Here is a 22,329-nt window from a genome sequence, read left to right on the forward strand (position 1 = left end):
TTTTCCAGGGTTGCCCCTTACTAAGGAAAATCACTTTTTCGATCCAATCCAACTTAGGCCCAATAAAAAAATCATAAAAGCAGAATGGTGGGCCCCATCAAGATTTTGGAAATTTTGGTGAATCGCCTAGACTGGTGGGGTGAAAATATGGTATTTTTCTATTTTATTTCACCTCATCCCCTAAAGGTTGGCTCATTTTTTAAAAATCTCGGTTTCCATTTTTCAAGCGCGTACCGCATGATCAGCGCCCGGGTTCTGATGGGTCTGTTTTTTCTTAGTGAGGCAAATACCTGACAACGAAAAAAATTTGCTAACAATGGAGGCGCAAACCATGTTCAGCCCACATAATTTTTTGACCTTATTGGTTTGAAAGAGCAAGTCTTTACAAACAACATTTGGTTCGGCACTCGGGCAGATGCGCAAATTTCAGCACGTTATGGGCGCCGCAAGGTCGCAAAAACGCACGAAGTTGAGCTCGCGCTGAGAATTGCCCGAAAAATCATGCGTTTTTGCGAACGAGTGCCAAACCGAGTGCCAAACCAAATGTTGTTTGTAAAGACTTGCTCTTTCAAACTAATAATGTCAAAAAATTATCTGGGCTGAACATGGTTTGCGCCTCCATTGTAAGTATGCATTTACCCCACCCAAAAAAAGTGACATAAGTCGATTTCTCGGCCATTTCTCAACGGATTTTTATGAAATTTGGCACAGATCATTGTTAGGTAATTTAGAAACGATGTGCTAGTCAACTTGGCGAATTTTTGATTTTTACCCAAGTTATGTGCCAAAATGCGCAAAAATTGTCCCCTGAAAACATATTTATTTTTATGATTCATAAGTGGTGTATCTCAGCATGCTCGCTTATTGCAAATATTTTAGTCAAAGTCATTCCGGACATTTTAAGCTCAAGATGACCTAAATCGGTTGAGAAATAACGGCGTTATTTAGGTTTGAAAATCAAAAATTTAGTAAAAATATTCAGGGTGCCGATAACAACGGCGGTTGTGCAGTAAAAATAATGTCTTTGACAACCAATTACAAGGTTTAAATAAACAAGACCCCAAAAAATGGGAAATCGTAGTGAGTCAGCGCAATCACAGTTAATAAATAAAATTAGATTGAATAACTTTTGCATCACCGCTCTCGGGATAATTTTTACTGTGTCCACTGTAAATTTAGTTTTGCATACGCATCGACTCTTGCATTCATTAAATTAATTGAGATTACCAGATGACGTTTTTACTATTGAACGACAAGTTGGCTAAATTAATCGATATGAAATATAATTGTGAACTGCGAATTTTAAAGTTAGAAAGAGTTGAAAATCTACAATTTCGATATATAAATTTGGATATCCTATTAGTTCCTATTCTGATGAAATCTCCAGACCCTATGAAGGGGGGGGGGGCAATTATTCTAAACGATTAATTCATGCTTCCAGGAAAAATGATACCGAGAGCGGTGGTGAAAAAATTATTCAATCTAATTTTATTTATTAACTGTGATTGCGCTGACTCACTAAGATTTCCCATTGTTTGGGGTCTTGTTTATACTTGGCGTGTAGTTAGGAAGTGTCTCTCCTCATGTCTTGAAGACATAAGTCTAAGGTTTAGCTTAAGGGTTCGGGACTTAGTCTTACTTGATCCGTTCATTTGCGAGGGAAATTTTCTTCGGGCTCGGCATGAATTTTGGCGCATCCCGTTTTTTCGCGCGTTGGTCAATTTTTGGGACGTTTGAAATCGTTCCCTTCCACTTCTTTTTCGGTTGTCGACACTGACAGTGTCAGTGCATCATTTCATGGTACAGTCGACCACCTTCCAATTAATTCCGATTTTTTTGTTTAGCAATTAGAAAATGTCGATTTTTTTTGTTCGCTCAAATGTTGCTGAAAAATTTAAACACGTCATGTTTGCCTATCTGTCATTTCGGCACCTTGGGTCACAAAAGTTTTTGAAACATGGTTTCTGACTGACAATTGCATGGAGATTTCAATACAAAATAGTAGAACTTTCTAAAAAATTGTCTTGCCTGCTTAATTTACCCGGGAAAACTTATAACACCACTTTTGCGAGTACTAGGTATATGCATATGTCAGCATTGTGGTAAAAGCACGAATTTAGGACGGCGTGCTGTACAGAGGAGGATGTTTTGAATCAGCGTCACCCTGTTCGTACGTTGATGAGGTGCGCATTTATATCGGCAATTAGATTACCCTTTATCAAATTAATAAGAAGAGGGAAGGCCGCCTCTTTCATGTTCAAAATATTTTGATAAAGAGTTGCATATTGTCTAGAGCACGCTTTTTTTAAAAAATGTTAGTCATTTTATGGGACAGAGTGGCCATCATTGTATGTATTTACCTTAATATGATTTTATTTATTTTAGAAATTAGGCGGCAACTTTATTATCCATTCTTGATTTATGTATTATGTTCTTGATCAAATTTACGCGCAAATTTCAAAACATATCTTCAAAAAAAAGTAGCTCATAATTGTGTAAGCTCTTTGTACGTATGTAGGTTCAGTTCTTAAATCTATATTTACATACATATGTAAATAGTTAATCGATTTTTGATACATACATATTCCGTGAGTCAAAGTCGAGCATGTAATCATGCTAATTGAATCAACACGCAGCAGTAATAAGTAATTAATTATTGTGTCCAATATTTGTGAATTTAATCTAGCAGTATGTAACTTTTTCATATTGAGGTTAACTATATAGCTTTTATAACGCAACGATTTTCAATCTTTGTAGTCTAAATTTAAAAAGTCTTCCGGATAAAGAATTAGATTTAATTCGTCATCTTATTATAACTAAATTTCTATTTGTAAAGCATCAAATATTTATCGCTACCGTGTATTTGTTTATAATGTGATTTTTCTGCCCAGAGCATCTGAAGATTTGTTTCTACACAAATACCTGGTAGTCTATCCTTTAAAATTGTTCTTCCGTTTCATGTGACGATTTAGATGAGATTTATAGTTGGTTGTATAGTCGCAAAACTTGCAAGAATGTATCGTTGCTGCAGAACTGTGATAGCTTTTTACGTGAAACGTAAGACTATTCTTGTCTAGATAAGTGCGAGGGCATTCCTGGCAAGGGAAAACTGGTTGACCGGTCGAGTCTTGTTGGTGCGTCCACTGAAATAATATTAAGAAAAAATAAAGTCTTTAAAATCATTCAGAGCGTTACAATTACAGGGTGGTTTAAATGTCAGGTTACAATGGAAAAATTGTCAATAGAAAAAATTCGCAAATCTCCATCAGTTACGGAAAATTTTCCTCTGAAATTCAATATTGAGGGAAACCAAGCCAAAAGTACAACAAACCCCGTTACCATATTCAGCGAGAAAGTGAGAAAAACTCGGATTCTGGTGAGTATCCACCACAATCGTGCGACAGTGCCGTATCACTTTCTCTTTCACACTCCATAAACATAGCATGTACAACAGGATTAATTAAATTTTTGCTTATCAAAATCGTTTAATTTTTGTCATTATTAATTCACATATGCTTTAATTTCGGACGAGAAGTATAAACGAAATTTGCTTATCTGAAAAATTGATAAGCATGAAGATAAGCCCCGTAGCGTTAATTTTCGAGTGGATATCGTCGTTATAAATCCAGAAGAGCTTAAGTTTTAAATTTGGGGCTATTTGAATAGGCGGAATTTGCTTATCTGAAAAATTGATAAGTCCAGCGATAAGCCCCGTGGCATTAAGTTTCTACTGGATATTATTACTATTAATTCTGATAAGCTCAAGTTTTTAATTTTGGGCAATTATATAGTTAAAATATAGCAAATTTTAAGTTCGGTAATTAGTGGCGAGAGTTTGTTACGGCTCCTGCGATATAAGATGGCCCCCACAGCAACTTTGACCCCAGAAATCTCATTGTTCCAGTCATTTTGCTTGGGACAACAAAAGCTGAAAATGTAGCTCTTCTATGGTAAAAAATCTGGCATCAGGTTGTCAGCCGCAAAATGACTGGAACAATGAGTTTTTTAATGATTTATGTGTACGTAAAAAAAGCGCGAATTTTCGAATTTTGAAACTTTTGATGGGTCAAAATGTTCGTATTCATGGGGTAATCCAAATTGCAAATGCAAGTTGAGGTCTAATTCTTTTTTTATCGAGGGTACATTGGCTTTCTCACTTTTCCAAATTATTTACCCCAATTTTTTAAGGGGGAGTGGTTGCATATAATTTAAAAATAGTCATGCCACATTGACCCTTCAACCAAAAGTTAAAGTCGCAATTTTATATATAAAATTCTGTGTGATCGATGTGACGGGGATACTTGCTTTTGGCTCGGCAAGCCTCTATTTTAAGAATTTTGTCATCAGTGTTCCATAAGTTTTGACAAAAATTAATACAAAATTGATTGGGATTTTTAAAAATCTCAATCCCAAATCCATAACTAATAGAAATTTACGATTTTTCCCATTGAAAAAATTTCCATTGTTACCTGACATTTAAACCACCCTGTACATAGGTATGTATGTAAATATATAGATCCTCAGCTTACCCTATGCCTTACAAGGGCGCTGATATCTAAAAAACTCCACCCACACGTGGCACACTTGTTGGTTTTCTCCTTCGTATGAGTGGCAATGTGTTTGTTCAAATTCCCCCTATTTTTAAATTCCTTTGTGCACAAGGTACACCCAAAACGGACGGGATTCTCGGCATGCTCCATTTTCCAGTGCCCGTTAACACTATACTTGCTCGAAAATGTGCTACCGAATCCGGGAAAAGTGCACCGCACTTGTTCTCGTTCCGTCGTATGAGTATTGATATGACGATCTAGACCTGCTCTAGATATCAACTTCCTGCCACAAAAATAGCACTCAAACAGTCTTCTAGAAGCTGGGTCGTGCATCCGCTTAAAATGGGTGGACATGTTGATCTTGTATTGGGTTTTGAATTGGCATGACGGACATGAATATTGTTTCAGGGTGGAATGATAATATTTTGTATGACAGTGGATGCCCGACTTGGATAAAAAGGTCCACGGACACTCAGGACAAGTAAATCTAATCCGAGCAGAATTGTCCAAATGGATCGCCTAACAGAATAAATTTTAGGATTTTTATTAAGGTTCCAATACGACTACTTACGCATATTTTATGCATAAATTTGGTTGGATTTTATGCAGAACAATGTATGCAGAAACAATTTGTGCACAAAATATGTAGAATTATGTACAATTGTGCTAAACCTTTCTGCGGAATATACATACATACATGTTAGAAGTTTTAAGCAGAATCGTGCATACTTTTTCTGCACAAACCATTATTCCTGCCTCTTGTGCAGAATTATGGGAAATTCGACATACGATTTTCACCCTGGCAATAACAAGCTAAACACATTTGGTCGTAAAATTTTTCACTTATTTATTTACATACCTGGTGGTGTAGTCTGAGTACACTCATCGTAACGAAGCTCCTCCCACACGTCCCACATTTGAAAGGTTTCTCCGTCGTATGAGTGCCAAGGTGTTGAGTTAAAGCGCCCTGAAGTTTAAATTTTTTTCCACAAATGGGACAAGCAAATCGAACCGAATTTGCTTCATGCTCCGTTTTAAAGTGCGTCCGTAGACTTGCCTTTGTCATAAATGACTTGCCACAAGCTTCAAATCTGCATGGAATTCTTAATCGTGGGGTCGCGCAATGAGCGGTTTTTATATGTTGTCGTAAATATGGGAGAGAACGGAACTCTTTGTGACAAATGTCACATGGCAAATTTTCCTGATTTCCATGCACGTTTGAAAGATGGCCTGGTAGAGATAAAGTTGTCAATGTTTTGCCGCAAATCTATAAATTTTTAGAACAATATTTATTAAGACAGATCCACTAAGTTATCGGACCGCCCCATTAAACGCGCGCTGAGCAGGAGCAGATTGAAATTAAATTTAGAAAAAAATATTTTTGAATAGACCAAGATATAAGCTTTCCATCGATATATGTCAACAATTATTGAGTCATGGCTAAGACTAGAAAAACTTGGGTTGAAAGGCAAGAGTTGAAAAAAAGAGTGATCGTGTTTCGCAAAAATCGAACAAACTATGATTCTAAAATCACTTGACACTTTTTCAAGCAAGAAGGTATTCCTCATTCAAATGTCAACTCTTACATAGAAAAGTACGAGGAATCCAATGAACTCAAATTCAAAGTCCCCACTAGTCCACCTGCAAAGCTAGCGGCGACAAAAGTCATAAATCGGATGAAAAAAATTTTCAAAAATCATGCATCAACGACAACGGCTGCCACGACAAGGAAGGTCAAGATTTCAAAAAGCTATCTGAGCAAAATCAAAGTCAGTAAACTAGGGATTATAGGCAGGACAAAAAAACCAGCATCAAATTACAAACCAACAAAAAAGGAAAGGATTCATGCGTGCTGCAAGAAATTATGAGAGAAAATTTGGGGAAAAGTGGTCATCACGGACGATGAGCCCCACGTCACAGCTAATCCTTCAAATCTTCCAGGAAGGCATTTTTTCCATAGTTCCAACCCCTGTGAAGTAAAATATGAAGACAAAGTCCAAAAGAAAGACCAATTCCCAAAAAATGAAGAATTTGGCAACGCATGTCTAGCATTGGTCATGTTTCTGATCCCGTCATTTTGGAGGGCACTGTAAACCAGGAGGTTTATCTTAAATCATGAATTAAAGGGGGATTAGAATCGCTTACTTAGTACCAAACATCATAAAAAAATCAAGTTTGGTTTTGGCCTGACCTCCCAAGGTCTCATGACGCCAAAAAGGTCACTCACAACCAAAATCTGAAAAAAATCGAATTTGTACCGAAAAATTAAAACCCACCAAATTTTCCTCAACGGCGACCAATTGAGAAATTCTGGGCGCTAACAACTCCAAACATTCTAAGCTTTCAGAAACGCTAGATACCTTACGAAAATTTAAGAACAGATAGAAGAAAATGAGCTTGAAAGTAGGTGCAGTCGATGGTCGGAATTTGATGCGAAATCTGAAGAAGAAAGTGCAATCTGTAGCACATAGCGGAATTGAATCATTAAAATTGTAACTGTATGGCAATCCAGACTCTTTGGTAATAAACATATGCAATTTTTTTGAAATTACATTAACTGTGTGTAAAGCTCTGAGCATTTTGTTACGTCGGTCCGATAACTTAGTGGATCTGTCTTATTTCGAACTGTTAGTTAGAGTGTAGTCGGATCAATGTTTTTTTTAATTCCAATCCAATTCGACTTGGTCGGATCCTAAAATAATCCGAACCAATCCGAGCCTGTCGAATTCTGATCGGATTAATCCGATTAAATCCGATATGCTATACTGCTCCCTGTAGTGTAGTCGGATTGATGTTTTTTGAAATCCGATCCGATCCAACTTGGTCGGATCCTAAAAAAATACAATCCGATCCGATCCGACTTTATTTGGTCAGAAAAAAATCCAATCAAATCCGACCCTGTCGGGTTCAGACTGGATCGGATTAATCCGGTTTAGTCGGATATCCTACTGATCTTTATAGTGTATTCGGATTTTGAAATCCGATCCGAACCGGCTTGGTAGGATCCTTAAAAAAATCCAGTCCAATCCGACCCTGTCGGATTCGGATTGGATCGGATTAATCCGGGGTAAGTCGGATATCTTACTACTCCCTGCTGTGAGTGCATCAGAGTTGGGTCGGGCCGTAGATTTTGAAAACCCGATCCGTTTTTCGGGTCAAAAATAAAACCAGTTTTATTTTTGAACCGAAAAACGGATCGGGTCAAAAACGGTTTTATTTGTGACCCGAAAAACGGATCGGGTCAAAACGCGTTTTGACCCGATCCGTTTTTTGGATTTTCCAAAAAGCCCGACCCGATCCGATCCGTTTTTTCGACATTAAAAAAAGCCCGATCCGTTTAAAACGGATCGGGCCAAGAATCACCCGAAATAACGGGTATCCGACTCACCTCTGGAGTGCATATGTAACAGCCCGTACTTAATGAGGTTGCCTGGGCCCGCAAGTACTAAAAAAATATGAAAAAAAACACCGCTTCTCCCTCATTTCTCGACCAATGAGACCATTCCGGACAATATGAGTTGGCCATATTTGAATGGGACAACTTTATAAATTGATTAGTATAGTGGTAAAAAAATATACCTCGCATTTTATTTGTCCATCTAGGTCGTGAACGACGACATGTCTCCTTAGATGAGCATTGGTTTTAAAACGTTTCGAGCACTCCCATTTTCTTATTCGATTTATTTCTTCCATTTTATATATTTGAATTTGTTAAGTTCTCACTTGATTATGAAAAGTCTTATTTATTAAAAATCCAAAAAATATCTTTGCACTACGTAGATTTCTGTTAGTATTTATAAATAATTATCTTTACGCCACACGTCACAACTGTAAGTACATATGGCAGCAATTAATTTCCAAAACACATGGCACCTTACATATGTAAATTACAGACAACAGTTATGTACATGTAGATAAGTATAAAGCACTATTTTTTTACGTTTGCTTAATGTAGAGGGTTTGGACATCCAATTGGATGTGAGGTCTTCAACCTTAAGTGGAGGGCTGATTAGGAATCACGAACAAAGTCCTGTCCAGAAAATACATTTTTAAAGTGAAACGTATTCTTTCATCCCTTCAGCAGAGTCATTTACATACGTTATTTAACGCAGTGAAGGTTTTTTGAGTCTAATTTATTTATAGAAAGGTGCATAATTTAGAAAGGGAAGAATAATGCGGGGCGACACATGTACATATTTGTGATGTATGTGCTGCATGCATGAATTAATACTGGTTTTAAACTATTTATGTATGTACTATGTACAAATTAAATGTATGTATTGCGATTTCATGGGAAGAACAATAATAAAAGTATACAAATACAAAAAAAATTGTGTACTTACTGAAACCTGTTACTCTTACAAACATATAATTTTCTACTATATATTCATAGATATGAATTATGTGGTATGTATGTATGTATGTACATACACATGCAAATATGCACAGGCATGTATGTATGTACATACATATGAAACTTTTCCATGTTGAGGGTATCTACACATCGATGTGTATGGATGATTCACATGTTAAGATGGTCGCTGAACATTGTGTATAAATGATTTTATCGTGCCGTGATGTTTCTCATCTGATGCTGGTAAAATTAACACCAACCAGTGACAATTTGCCACTATTCGGGCAAGATTTATCACCACGGGGTGAAAAAAAACATTATCATCAATTGGTGAATTATCCGATGCACGATTCGTCCACGATTAACTCCGTATTTTTTAAGAGTGTGATTATATTTATAACTGCAACTACTGCGAGTGTAAAATGTTGATCATGTAAGATCGACGAGGGAACTGTAAATATGTGCCATATGTACATAAGAATTCACGATTCATTAAAATTACAAATATTAGTGGTTAAAATTCATGCCTCCTTTTGCAAATATGTACAATAATGCTTAAACCTTGGGAAATATTGTTGAAATGAATGGAAAAGGTAAATAAACCGTAGTAACGTTAGAAGTAGCTCACCCTGCAATATAAATTAGGATGTATATCATTTTGCACCAATGGTGCCGAATAAGTGCACACAATAAGTATAAAACTCTATAATTTGATTCTAATGGTGCATTATAATCGGAATATGTAGGTATAGAATTTTGAGATTTTTTGCATCAATAGTGTATCATAAGGCGACAAAATAAGGTTCATAATGATTTAGACATAACTTTGCACCAAACGTGCGGAATACGCCGACAAAATAGATCATAATGTTTAAATATTCATGCATCAAAGGTGCAATATAACCGGAAAAATGATGAAAAGGTCGAATTAGTATGCACCACCTGCGCCGCATTAGCGACCAACCGGCATCCATAAGTTTGAAAACTTTATGTCAAAATGATATGATTATTTCTCCCGGATATTCTGCACTATTGGTCATTTTGTGTCCCTTCCCCCAATTATTTCGCACCATTTTGTGTTACCGATTATTAGACACTAACACTGCTATTAATTTATCAAAAAATACACCCGGTACATTTTAATTAGCATCAATTGAATTCAGGCAGGCAGTGGTGGCCGAGTGGTCATCACACTGTGCTTCAAGCCGAATGGAGGTTCTGGGTTCAATTCCCAGTACTGGCAGAGAGTTTTTTCCCTTGTGGTTTTCCTCTCTGACTTGTTGCACAGGTCTGTGCGGTGTCCATTGCACTACGGGCACCATAGTTAGGAACCTGTGACCATCTATTTCTCACTTATGTGAGGTTTGGTTCACTTGTAATTCCAATGTAATGGCTAAAATTGGGAATCAATAAAGACGACCTTTTTTTTTTTTAATTGATACAAAAAGATCGTTAACAGACAGACGGACGGACAGACGGACGGACGGACAAGAGGAACTCAATAGCTCTCGTGCTACGCAGGGTGAGCTATTATTGCATGGTTCTACACAACTTGTGTAGAAGCATGCAACCATAATTGTTAACTAATGGTGCAAAATAAATGGTGAAAATTGATACATAAGTTAAAGTTTGCACGAATGGTGCAGTAGAAATGGGGAAAATTGGTGGTGGAAAAAAAATTTCGAGGTTTTCGAGGTTACGAATGAAAGCAAAAGACAAACGAATAACATGCCCCATTGATGCGAGTTGCATCGGTTCGCCCATATTATATAACGCACCATTTATCATTCCCGATTGTTCGTTCCTAACGGTTCCAATAATGTCAAAAAAAATTTAGCGGAGCAGATATAATTAGCATCAATTGATGCAAAAAACTCGTGAACAGACAGACAGACGGACAGACAGACGGACAAGAGGAATTCAATAGCTCTCATGCTACGCAGGGCGAGCTAATAAAGTTCAATTATTTGTTTAATTTGCCCATACATAATTTGAATATTATTTATTAATTTGAGAAATTTTAGCGTGCAAAGGTTAGAGATTCGCTATAAATTTTGCAATGTTTATTAGCTCACCCTGCGTAGCATGAGAGCTATTGAATTCCTCCTGTCCGTCTGTCCGTCTGTCCGTCCGAGTGTTCACGAGTTTTTTGCATCAATTGATGCTAATTAATAAGTCCCAAAACCAGTTTAACCCAAATTAGTAGCCCAACCGGTATGCAATAATCTATGTCAAAATTGGCTAACAATTTTTCCCGCTTATTTTCCACCATTGGTGCATAATTCTATCAAACTTGCACATTTAGGTTGTATATTTTGTATGGTACAAAACAATTGGGACAATCGATGCAAAGCGCACCAGAAGTAGAGAATAACTGGCAGTAGTAATTAAATAATCTTGACACCACATTTTCAGGAGAGCGAGCTAAGAGTCGATATTAGGGTAAAATTAGGTATCTATTTTCATCGATTATTTTCCATTATTGGTATTCATTTGTGCCGCAAATATGTACCTCCTTTGTCGGCTTATTCTGCACCCTTCATGCAAAATGAAATCCTAATTTTGCCCACATTGTTCGCTTATTCTGCACCTTTGGTGCAAAGTTATATCCAAATCATTTCAAATGATTTTGAAATCACCCAAACCAGGGTGAGCTACTTCTAACGTTACTACGGTATATTTTCACTAAAAATACATACACTGATGAACAAAATAATAATTTCTAGTGTAAAATTTTGGTATGCCCTGATTACACCTGTCAGATATTTGTAGTAGTAGTTTCATATTTCCCTTTACATTTAAACGTCCCTCTCAGGAGAAGCCCTCCCATCCATTGTCTTTGTAGTTTTTGTCAGTTTGAGTTTTATGAGTGAGCAAGAGAGCCGACATTTTAAGTATTCTAAAGTAATTAAAGTTAAAGTAAAGTTATAATTCCCCTCGGTCATATTTAACTAACTAATAGTGTGATGATATTAATAAATCGTCTAGTTAATTCATTTAACATTGAGGTTTGATTCGTCCTATTAATTCACGCCAGTTAGTTCGGTAATCACTGCCAGTAACACATTTTAAGAATAGAGACTTATCTCGGGTAGAGGTAAGGGTTTCTACATTTTTGGTGACCTCGACGTGATCACTAGAGTGATTACCATCCCAGGCCTTGACCGGAGGAGAGAATATAAGTCTGTGAAAGTGGTTTGCTGAAGCCCAGGGTATGTTCCCAAAGTTCAGCGCTACCAGGTGATATCGGTCCAGTTTTTAAAGTATCTGGATAAGTCTAATAGTTTGTTGTTTGCTGGTTCCTTACAAGATGAGCAGCGAGCAGAAAACTCCAGTTGGTGGGCGCCGTAGCGATCGGATTCGGCAACAACCGGATCGTTATACTCCAGCTTGGAGCAAAGGAGGAAAGAAGGCGACGACTCTACAAGAACAAGAAGAAGTGGACTCCGACGACCAGGACAGAGAAGTTCAGCCGTCGACAAGCCCGAATAAAGAAGGAGCGTCGTTCCTCTCAAGAATGTGGCCGTTTGGAGCAAAGAAGTCCCCAGTTCCGTCCACGTTATCAAGTTACGCTCGGCGAAGGGCGCAAGCGAAGGCCGAGTTACAAAAGAAGATTGCAATTTTGGACAAAGAAGTTATCGACCTGCAAGAGTCAATGCAAATTACTCAGTGTGAGATCGAGTCATTTGAAGAAGAAGTGAAGAGGAAGACGGACATTTGCGAGCCGGCTCATCCCCTCCACAACCCAGAAGAACTTGTTAAGCTGCGCCAAGAAATTGCCAGAAGTAGCTATGAATTGGCTGATAGGAAAAGTAAGGCAAAGTTGGCTAAGATTCGAGCAACAAAGCGAATCGAGGTTATTGCAATAGAAAAGAAGAATTTAGCAGTTGAAGTAGATGTCATCCTTGCAGAGATTGATGAGCAAGAAGAACAACATCTCGGCTCTGATGAAGAATTAAGTGATCCTGAAGAGGAAGAAATGAGAAAATTAAGAAAAGAGTTTCAAGATTGGAAAAGTGAGTGTGGTGTGAGTGCGCCAACCATTAAAGACGGATATTCTCATGCAAAGAGTGAGTTTACTCCTAATCCCACTTCCGCTATGGATTCTATTGTGCAGTCGTTACAAACACAGAATCAAGCACTAATGAAAGTATTAAGCAATAACCAGCCGTCTCAGTCATTAACAGATAAGCTGCTCGTTCGACAGTCGATTGGACGAGATTTGCCGCTTTTCAGTGGAAGACCTGAAGAGTGGCCTTCTTTCATCGCTACATTTAAGAGGACGACTTCATCCTGCGGATTTACGGACGCCGAGAATGTGGAGCGGATCCGGAAGTGCCTGAGAGGAGATGCAGCCAAGAGTGTCGAGTGTCTTCTCGTCTCGCCGCAGTCCCTCCCCAAAGTCCTGCAAATTCTGGCGGATATGTATGTATTTCTAACTTTTTCATTCCCAATCAGATCTTACTAAAACTTCGTATACTCACATCCCATCGAAGCATGATTTCAAAAATTCAGACATGGTTTTCCATATTTTACATATTTTAGAGTTTTCGTACATATACATATTTTCATACATATTTTGAGGTTATTTCGTAAATACACATATTTTCGTACATATTTCGAGCTTTTTTCTAAATATCAATATTTTAATGCATATTTCAGGATTTCCTGAGGAAAAAATATTTTTCTTCTTTCAGACGTTAGAGTTGGATAAAAATTGTACTTTCATGATAACGGAGTTTAATTCGTGTGAACGACTAGCAAATCCATTTTGCCCCATTTTTCAAGTCATAAAATTACCCCTGAAAATCTCTAAATACGGCTAATGTCGTTTTATTTTATTCATTACATGAATATTAAAATACTATACATAATAATTCATTAATAAGGGTGTTACAAATTTGAAACTTTTCGAAAATTAAATGTAAATATAGTAGAAAATTTCGGTTGAAAAATGTTTTACGTGCATATTTTCGCGTTTTTTAAGTACATATTACATACATATTTTGAGGAATATAAGTACATACATAACCGCCCTATGATTATAAAATACGGCTACATGACATCGATGTAGGCATTTAGTGCAAAGATGCCCTAAAATTTTAATTATACTCCTGTTTTTTTAACCATACGATCCTCGACGTCATCATTCTCATTACTAATAGCATTGCAGTGGTGACGTCGAGGGTCGTATGGTAAATAAACGGACTGTAATTAGGGACACTCTGCAAAGACATTACTTTATATGATGTAAATAAAAATACTTTAATAGTACGATTAATTTGACATCGACAGTGTAGTAAAGGGTAAAACCTATATTGCGAATCCATAACTGATGGTTTGCATAGCATTGTATACTGCTTGATAATACAGACACTCTAAATAGACGTGAGTAAAATTTGCGATGACACAATTGATTGTGCAAAATTTGATTTTTATTGGTACTCCGTCCGGTAATGATTCGTAATCATTCAGTACCAGTTGCCTAACAGTGTATAACAACTCTGGAACTCCAAACCCTTGGAATTACTTAGTGCAAAATACTGTATTTTAACAAAATATTTTTCCCACCTCTGGTTTCACCTTTTATATATTCCATCCAGCACTGGCATAATGTCGATCAAGGTTAAAAAATTTAGAAATTTTCCAGATATCATGCTTCAAGTAATTAATGACCCTATTGAGGTAATGGATTCAATTGAACGTTAGTTTTTGTAACATTAAATTAAATCCCTAGAATTTTATTAATTACACAAATTTAAATACTAGCCCAAGCCGGGGTATCGGTGGCGGATGATTACGGACCATACGTTTGAAAAGGGATGGAGAATAATTCCGGCGGAGGCAGTTGGCCGCGACCTTTCAAAGTTGTGTGTAGAAATAAGAAGGCAAATACTTCCACTCTTAGCAACTTGGTAAAGAATTCCTAATAAGCGTCTTTACCGAGTCCTTGGTAATTACGCGTCCTACAAAAGTATACGGGATTATTACCGTATCAATACCAAACGGGTAACTAGCCTTCCACCGCAATATTTTAAGCTATCTTTATAATTTTGGTAATAAATTTCTACCAGCTGGTAATAATGTCGTTCAAACTTATATAGCACTCTTTACCATAATTTTAATCAAGTGCAGTACAAATTTTTTCCGTTGTGGTGCTGATGAGATCTACATTTTGGTGTAGTTTATTACCACAGAGGTAAGAATTTTAATACATTTTGTATGAATTGTGAGACGCTACGCAGCGGCGCTTTTTTCAGTTTTAGTTTCCGCTCAGCTCAACTCAAGTCAACATGCCGAAATAATCCCCGTGTCCAATTCCAAATTCTGCATGTGGGAAAAACTGATAAAAACTTTTGGAAATTAAATAGGATTTTAGGAAACAGGTAAGTATAAAATTATCATAGGTAGGTTCCTTATCAAGATGGTGATCGAGCACCATCTTAATAGGAACGAGTAAATAACAACCTTATGTTTATTTTTTCAGTGAAACGAAAATTTGAGTTGGAAATCGGAGCAGAGATTTTTCTGCAAGACGACCAAGGGGGCGGAGATCGACGACGAAGTATTCCTATCCTTGCTGAAAACCTTATAACCCAAAACTTTGAATTCTTTGTCAAAGGCGAAATACAAACCGAAGTAAAATTGGATCCGGCCTGTCCAGTTTCATCAATAATTTACGGTCAGTAATTTATTAAGCTTAAATTATTTCTAGTCTGCAACATATTATATCTTTCTAGTTGCACGTCCTGATGAGACGTCGATATCCAGTAATGGTTTCCGAAAAACCCAAATTTCCAATGAGGTTGATATTTTCAGTCAGGTTACAATCATTTAATGATATTCTTAGATATCCGAAATCCGAAAATAATTATATAAAATTATTTTTAATTTTTGAAGATTGTAAACGCTGCAACGACTGAGAGCGCCGAAATTTCCGTTTAGTAGCAGAGTGCAATCAGAAAAACTGCTTCGATAAACCGTCGTCGACAACTTTAGTTAATGAATTGGTTGCGTAGTTATGTAATTGAGGTGAAAGTTTGAGACGCTTAAGAATTCTTAATATTTAATAATATATTTAATTTGACCAATTAAATTTCAGACGTTCTCCTACAACCTCCGACCAGAAACACTTAACAGCTGTAATAATTAAGCTACTGCCTTCATTGAGATGTTCTAAGTCAGGGGACGGTCTGGTGAGTGAAAATTTCGTGAATTATTTAAATTTGCTCTTGTATTGAGAGTTTCTAAAAATTGTGAATTTTTAATCTGCAGGACATTTTATTTGATGACGTCAACCGATGTGGACTCATCCAAAATCGACGATTTATCAGAATTTGAAGGGGGAATAGAAGAATAAATATGTAAATATGTATATGTATGTATGTAACTCAATAGTTTGCATTATTCTTAAATTTTGTAATTATGTAAGTATGTTTTAAAATGATTTTACAACGAATATAATTGATTAAAAGATTATTGTAAAGAAAAGCAAAAAATCTATTCTTTTCGGTGGAAATCTGCACAACATTTGGTAGTAATGGGGTATACGTAATGCAAAGCATTAATACCGGTATGAATAGCACACCATATACAAAGTGGTACGGTTTATTACCTGGCGGTAGACATTTTACAACATATTGTAGTACATCTGTCATACATCATGGTGTTAATTTTATCCCGAAAAGTGTTCTTTATTACCACTTCGGGTTCAATCAATTTTTTTACCAGCCGGTGGTTATTATTACCGTTTCTGCAGTCATATACGTGTGCATTTTGGTAATGATTTGGTAATGATTTTATTTAGAGTGTCCATGACCTGCCATTTTACCGGAAATCCACACCAATGCTCGGCCTACATACAATAAGAATCAAGCAAAGTTTTATAAAACAGTTGGTCGACATGGTGGGTGGATTCGTGCAAAATAATGCAGTGCGGTCCACCCACCAAGGAGGGCAAGATTTGCCCCGAAATAACGTACAAAATTGTTCGCTAATTTGGTCATTCCTCAGGGAAAATATAAATTATGAACTAAGGAATCCTACCAATGTTTAATAGAGGAACATTTATGTGACACTAATTTCATGACGGCTTCTTTACTTCTCTACAAGCCAGCTGCATAACATGCTTCATAAAATGTTGGGATTGCAGAGAGAAGTACCTGCTCATTTGCACCTGGAAATCGTTTCATGGTAATCATTGCATGACAATTTGTACGTGGCAGGCCTGACAACATATTATCATTGCATAGCATTATCACTAAATTCATGCTCATTAAGAATTTAAATTTTTTAAATACTAAAAATTTTAAAAAATTGAGTTTAATGTTGGATATTATAATACAACTATGTGCGAGTACTAGGATTTTCAAAATCCGAGAGAAATTTGATTTTTAGCAAAATTGTTTAATTACGAACAATAATATAAGACTGAATCATTTAAATTGTTGAAGCCAGTCATTAAAACTTTATCATACATTAGATACATAGTTCTAAATTTAAAAATTAATGTAAATTAAACAAAGACTTTTTGTTAACATAATTATTCGTATCTATAATATACTTAAGTACGTCGAATTAAACGACAATTCTCCAATCTGTATTAAATTTGGCAGCTACAAATTTAGCTAAAATTTAAATAAATGCATAAAGTCAATTTGAAAATGATCCCTGGATCATCAAGTAGTTACCCACATACTGGGCCCAGGCTAGTGGTTAGTAGCTAATAACTTTAAAACCGCCGGAGATAATGAAAATCTGATAAGTACATTGAATTCCTCGTGCGATGTTCCATAAAAAATACTTATCATTTTTTTTAAATATTACAAAGCATATCAACAGAGCAAATATTAAAGCGACGCGGGCGACGATAATTTTTCACCAAAAAAATGGGAACAGAAATAGCGAATTTGAAAAGTGTGACAGAAATCGAACATACATTTTAATTTTGTCCAACGAACTATAGAAACGTTCATGGGGATCGGGTCGACTAAGAACAGTCGAAGAAGAATTTTTTAAAACCTCCAAAGACCACACCCATCGTCACGTCACTGAAAACCAGAATCCGACGAAATTTTTGGAGATTCTAACGGAAAATAGCCTCACAGCTGTCAGTGTCGGCGCAAATTATCTAACGAGCGCTCAAATTGAAGCTAGGGCTTTGAAACGTTGAACTTGATGTATGCTGACCACCCCCTTCAGAAAACCAGATTAAATAAATCCGGGGCTCTCTAGAAGCGGTACGCTCCAAAAAAGTGAAGAGGATATTGTTTACAGATGAGGAGATTTTCACTGCGGAAGAATTTTTTAAAATTCTTTGGCAGAATCTGCAGGTTTTGGCAGATGAGAGCTAATTGGGGCAATTTCTCTACATTTGGTTGAAAATGGGGTGAAGGTGGGGGGATCAAATTTCTAAAAACATGTTTTCGAGGCCGTGGAACATCCCCTAAGTTAGATTCAACTTAATGGAATCGATTGGACCTCTCACCAGGACTCAGCTCAAGCTTATAGTGCCAAAAATGATGCAAGCGTGGTTAAAAATACAAGTTCCAAAGTAGAGTTTATCTCCACTTTGGAATTATCATCCTCCTTTTTGGATTTAGATCCCTGGATTATTAAAAACGGTGAAAGTTAGGTGCAAATATGTGTTGTAAGCCTCATTGAACTGTGGAGGCTTAACAATTTTTTTAACCACGGAACGGAACAAATTGTCCACGGATTCAGTGCGTGCTTCAGTCGGGCACTCGAAGCCGCGTCCTCATCTCTTCATTAATGCAGGAGGAGGAAATTTCGAAAATTGTTTTCTAACAATTGTTTTCTATTCATAAATTAACTGGCTTTCCATTAAAATTTACTAGAAATTTGTAGCATAAAAACTGTTGAAGCTACAGCGTTTTTTTCTACTAACACTTAGCAAGAGCCACCTAGTACATGGATGTACATAACTATTTAAATTTCTCAATCGTGTAACAATTCTCAAAATGTTATACCGGAGCCCCGTCGGTATTATCCGGACCACGTAAGAGCAGCACTGAGAGCAGACAAATGTGCAAGGTTTTTGTCATGGTGTGACATACTATCCCCGTACTTCGGCTTTGCACCTCATTTGCATAAATCTGCTCGCACAAGTTCTTGTAGCCGTCGCCCGAGATGGGGACAAGTGAGACTCTATGACTTCCACGAATGTGTACATGAAATGTAAGATTTTTAACTACGGAATGCACGTATCAAATATGGTAAGCTATTTAGTAAAACGATGACGGATATATGGATATGTATCATATTAAATGCAGATAATTTACAAGAGAAGAGATAAACACATTCGTATTATAATTTAAAGAGAAGATGACATGATTGAAGGAAGAAATTGAATTTATTTCCCAAGTTTTCGATACTGCACTCGTGTCATCATCAGGGATTAAATATTTAGAAATCAAAACACGATATGTTCATATTATACTTTAATTAGTTACCTAAGACTTTTTCAGATCATGAGCACCACCATGGAAGCAAATTGCACGTGTCCAGCAAAATTTAATCATTAAACTTATTTAACTAAATGACATTACTGTCAACTATAATTGACCACCATCGCCTTCCCAGAGAGTGATGCGAAAGGAAGTAGCACTGTAAGAATGATAATTGGCCACGATTTGCAACTGTTTCGTATCTTCCTTCACCTACATATGTACATCATCAATTAATATTGGGTAATAGATTATTACTAATATTTTTGTAGTGAATAATGTTGGTGGTGAGCTAGTGACTTACATATTGAAATTAGCTATCGAAAAATTCTAAGTCCCCGTCCTCGCTTTCCAAATCATCAGATTCAGTATGATATTCTGAGTCTGATGAGTCATCTTCACGAATAGGAATAATTATGGGCGTCATCAAGTTCGTTGCAGGTGAATCTAAGAAATTGTCCATCAATCTATCCCTTTCCCACATTTTGTCTTCATATTTTATAGAATGATGGACGCAATTCCTCCACATTTCAGGTGTTATATTTGATACCGCTTTCTTCGACAATTCATATATTCCGTTCAAATTATTGCCTGGATTATGTTTAGCGATATAGCCCTTGACAATTGCCCAGATTAATTCAATCGGGTTAAACTCGCAGTGAGCAGGTGGAAGCCAGAGTATTTTTATATCCTTGTTGCTTTCTTCTGCAAGTTTCTCCACGATAAATTTGGGTTTCACGGGTTTTGATTTTGCCAGTTCGATTAGTGATGATTTGGTAAGTTTATGGAAACTTTCAACTCCTTCGGGCAGACGAATGTCATGTTGAACAACCCAATCAACAATTTTCTGCTTCAGCCAGGCCATGTTCGGCATTAGCGTTCCTTCAACCTATAGTAAAACAATCTTACTACGATTTTGAAATTACAACATTGAATTCAAAATGTACCCTTTTGCGGTGGTAGGGAGCCTGATCTAGAACTAAGACCGATTTTGGTGGCACGAGACTCAGGATCTTTTCAAACCACGTCAAATATCTGACATGGTCCATATTACCGTGATAATCTTTAACGTCCTTTTTTGAAATAAAAATATCGTCCCCATCCGTCAGAAACCCATCCTCGGATCCTATGTGGTTAATGATGACTCTGCCGTTTCCAGATTTTACCAGAAATCCTCCTGAATAAAAACGTTTAAACATGTTATAGTTAGATTCTGCTAACACGAGGTTTACTTTAGTACAATGAAATAAAGATCAGACCTGTCCAGTTATTCATGTCCTGCAAAATCATGCCACTCCAAAACTGGTCCATTTCTTGCCGTTCACGGTTTGTTAGCAGCATTTCCCAGCAATATTTTCTCGTATTATCGGGAGAAGCCCACGTCTCGTCGGAGAAATAAATTTTTCTATTTTCTGCTCTATATTGCCGAATTTTCCTAAGGTAGTTTTCTCTTTGGGCAACTATGTCCGTACGTTCAAGATAAACAGGTTTTTTATTTATTAGTCGATATTTGAAGCTACATTTTGTCACCAGCCACTTTCGAAACAATGATTCGCTAATTTTAGGAAAATATTCATTATTGCGACATGTTTGCCAGAGGGAGTTCACACTTGGATATTCTTTACGTGAATAGAAGTCTTGAGTAACACGACGAATCATTGAGGTCGAAAACTCATCACATTGATAAAGTGGTTTCCTTGGTGTATTATCAGTTTGAATTTCTTTGTTATTCTCTTTATTACTCGCGTTCTTCATAATTGTGTGCACTGTTCGTTTTGAAACGTTACACAACCCTGCCACTTTTTTTGCTACATTTTCTAGCTTGAACTGGTTTAACACTTTCACATTGTATTTAAAGTAATTTTGTAAAGTTTGCACAAACTCGTGCACGTTTTTTACTACTCCAGATATATTTTTTGACGGTTTATTAACTCTTGTTACTCTCCTAATGCTCATGGTGACAGTATTACTATTTGCAATTAGGTATTTAAATTTTTACAATTTTATAATGTACAAATTATTTCGTTGTGCATGTTTACTAAAAACCACATGTTTACACCAGTTCCCGCACGCGTCATTCAAAATAGTGTGGGCGACGGCTACAAGAACTTGTGCGAGCAGATTTATGCAAATCAGGTGCAAAGCCGAAGTACGGGGATAGTAGTGAGGACATTCATGAGCGAGCCTCCACGCCAAATCTTACGGGAAGCAAAGAAACCCACTGCACATTTGTCTGCTCGCTGTGCTGCTCTTACGTGGTCCGGATAATATATAAGTAATATTTTTCTAAAGAATATTTTGTATTTTGATTTTGTATTTTGATTTTATTTATTTATTTTTTATTTTTATATTTTGCCAAAGAAAATGTCATACAAAAATCCTGCCGAATTAAGTAAACGTATAAATTTTTCCTCATATTAATCCGCTGTAGATAGAACTTCAATTAAATATTCTCCCTTCTTCATTGCTGGAGATCCAAGTGTAAGCTGGAACAATTTTTTAGGGTCACTAAAAAAATAAAATTTAATTAATGTATGAAACATAATAAATTACATATTTTATCTCTCCTATCAACCTCTCCATAAATTTTCGAATCGTGTTCGTGAATGAATGCAATCTTCCCACGTCAAGAAGTTGAATGCAATTTTCCCATGTAATCAGCGTCACAAATAGAAGGTCGCAAATGTCCTTCAAGGGAGCAATCTGGTACTGAAAATGTGCACCAGGGTGGTTACAATTTTATTCCAAACGATAATTTATTCATGATCCTAACCAGGCTCCTTTGACTGTATCTCTGTGGAATTTTTACCGAGGGTCATGTCAGTTCAAAAATTTCTCAAAATTTTGCTATAGATTCTAAGTTTTTCGAATACATGCTAAGCATTTTTACTGGGAGTGTTTGGTTGCCAAGAAAGATAAAGTTTTCCTTAGATGAATAAAATTAGATACCGGTTTCGAA

General features: G+C 36.6%; 2 protein-coding genes and 1 long non-coding RNA gene across 3 annotated transcripts; 1 reads left to right on the forward strand and 2 right to left on the reverse strand.

Annotated features, from left to right (window-relative positions):
* Window positions 1–2,399: 2,399 nt before the first annotated feature.
* On the reverse strand, window positions 2,400–8,543 carry LOC118437749 (gastrula zinc finger protein XlCGF57.1-like). Its single transcript, XM_035857076.1, has 4 exons — window positions 8,130–8,543; window positions 5,410–5,817; window positions 4,530–5,069; window positions 2,400–3,143 (listed from the first exon to the last, which is right to left on the reverse strand). The coding sequence occupies exons 1-4, from the start codon at window positions 8,241–8,243 to the stop codon at window positions 2,931–2,933; spliced, it is 1,275 nt and encodes a 424-aa protein (XP_035712969.1). The 5' UTR covers window positions 8,244–8,543; the 3' UTR covers window positions 2,400–2,930.
* Window positions 8,544–14,883: 6,340 nt separating this feature from the next.
* On the forward strand, window positions 14,884–15,963 carry LOC118437812. Its single transcript, XR_004836379.1, has 4 exons — window positions 14,884–15,290; window positions 15,392–15,586; window positions 15,645–15,727; window positions 15,805–15,963. It is a non-coding gene; the product is annotated as an uncharacterized LOC118437812 (long non-coding RNA).
* A 3,294-nt stretch (window positions 15,964–19,257) lies between these two features.
* On the reverse strand, window positions 19,258–21,440 carry LOC110856616. The gene is made up of 4 exons (XM_035857201.1): window positions 20,630–21,440; window positions 20,318–20,547; window positions 19,675–20,259; window positions 19,258–19,583 (listed from the first exon to the last, which is right to left on the reverse strand). The coding sequence occupies exons 1-3, from the start codon at window positions 21,324–21,326 to the stop codon at window positions 19,684–19,686; spliced, it is 1,503 nt and encodes a 500-aa protein (XP_035713094.1). The 5' UTR covers window positions 21,327–21,440; the 3' UTR covers window positions 19,258–19,583; window positions 19,675–19,683.
* Between the last annotated feature and the right edge of the window lie 889 nt (window positions 21,441–22,329).

The sequence above is a fragment of the Folsomia candida genome, unplaced genomic scaffold, assembly GCF_002217175.1.
Source record: "Folsomia candida strain VU population unplaced genomic scaffold, ASM221717v1 Fcan01_Sc016, whole genome shotgun sequence".
Lineage (NCBI taxonomy): Eukaryota > Metazoa > Arthropoda > Collembola > Entomobryomorpha > Isotomidae > Folsomia > Folsomia candida.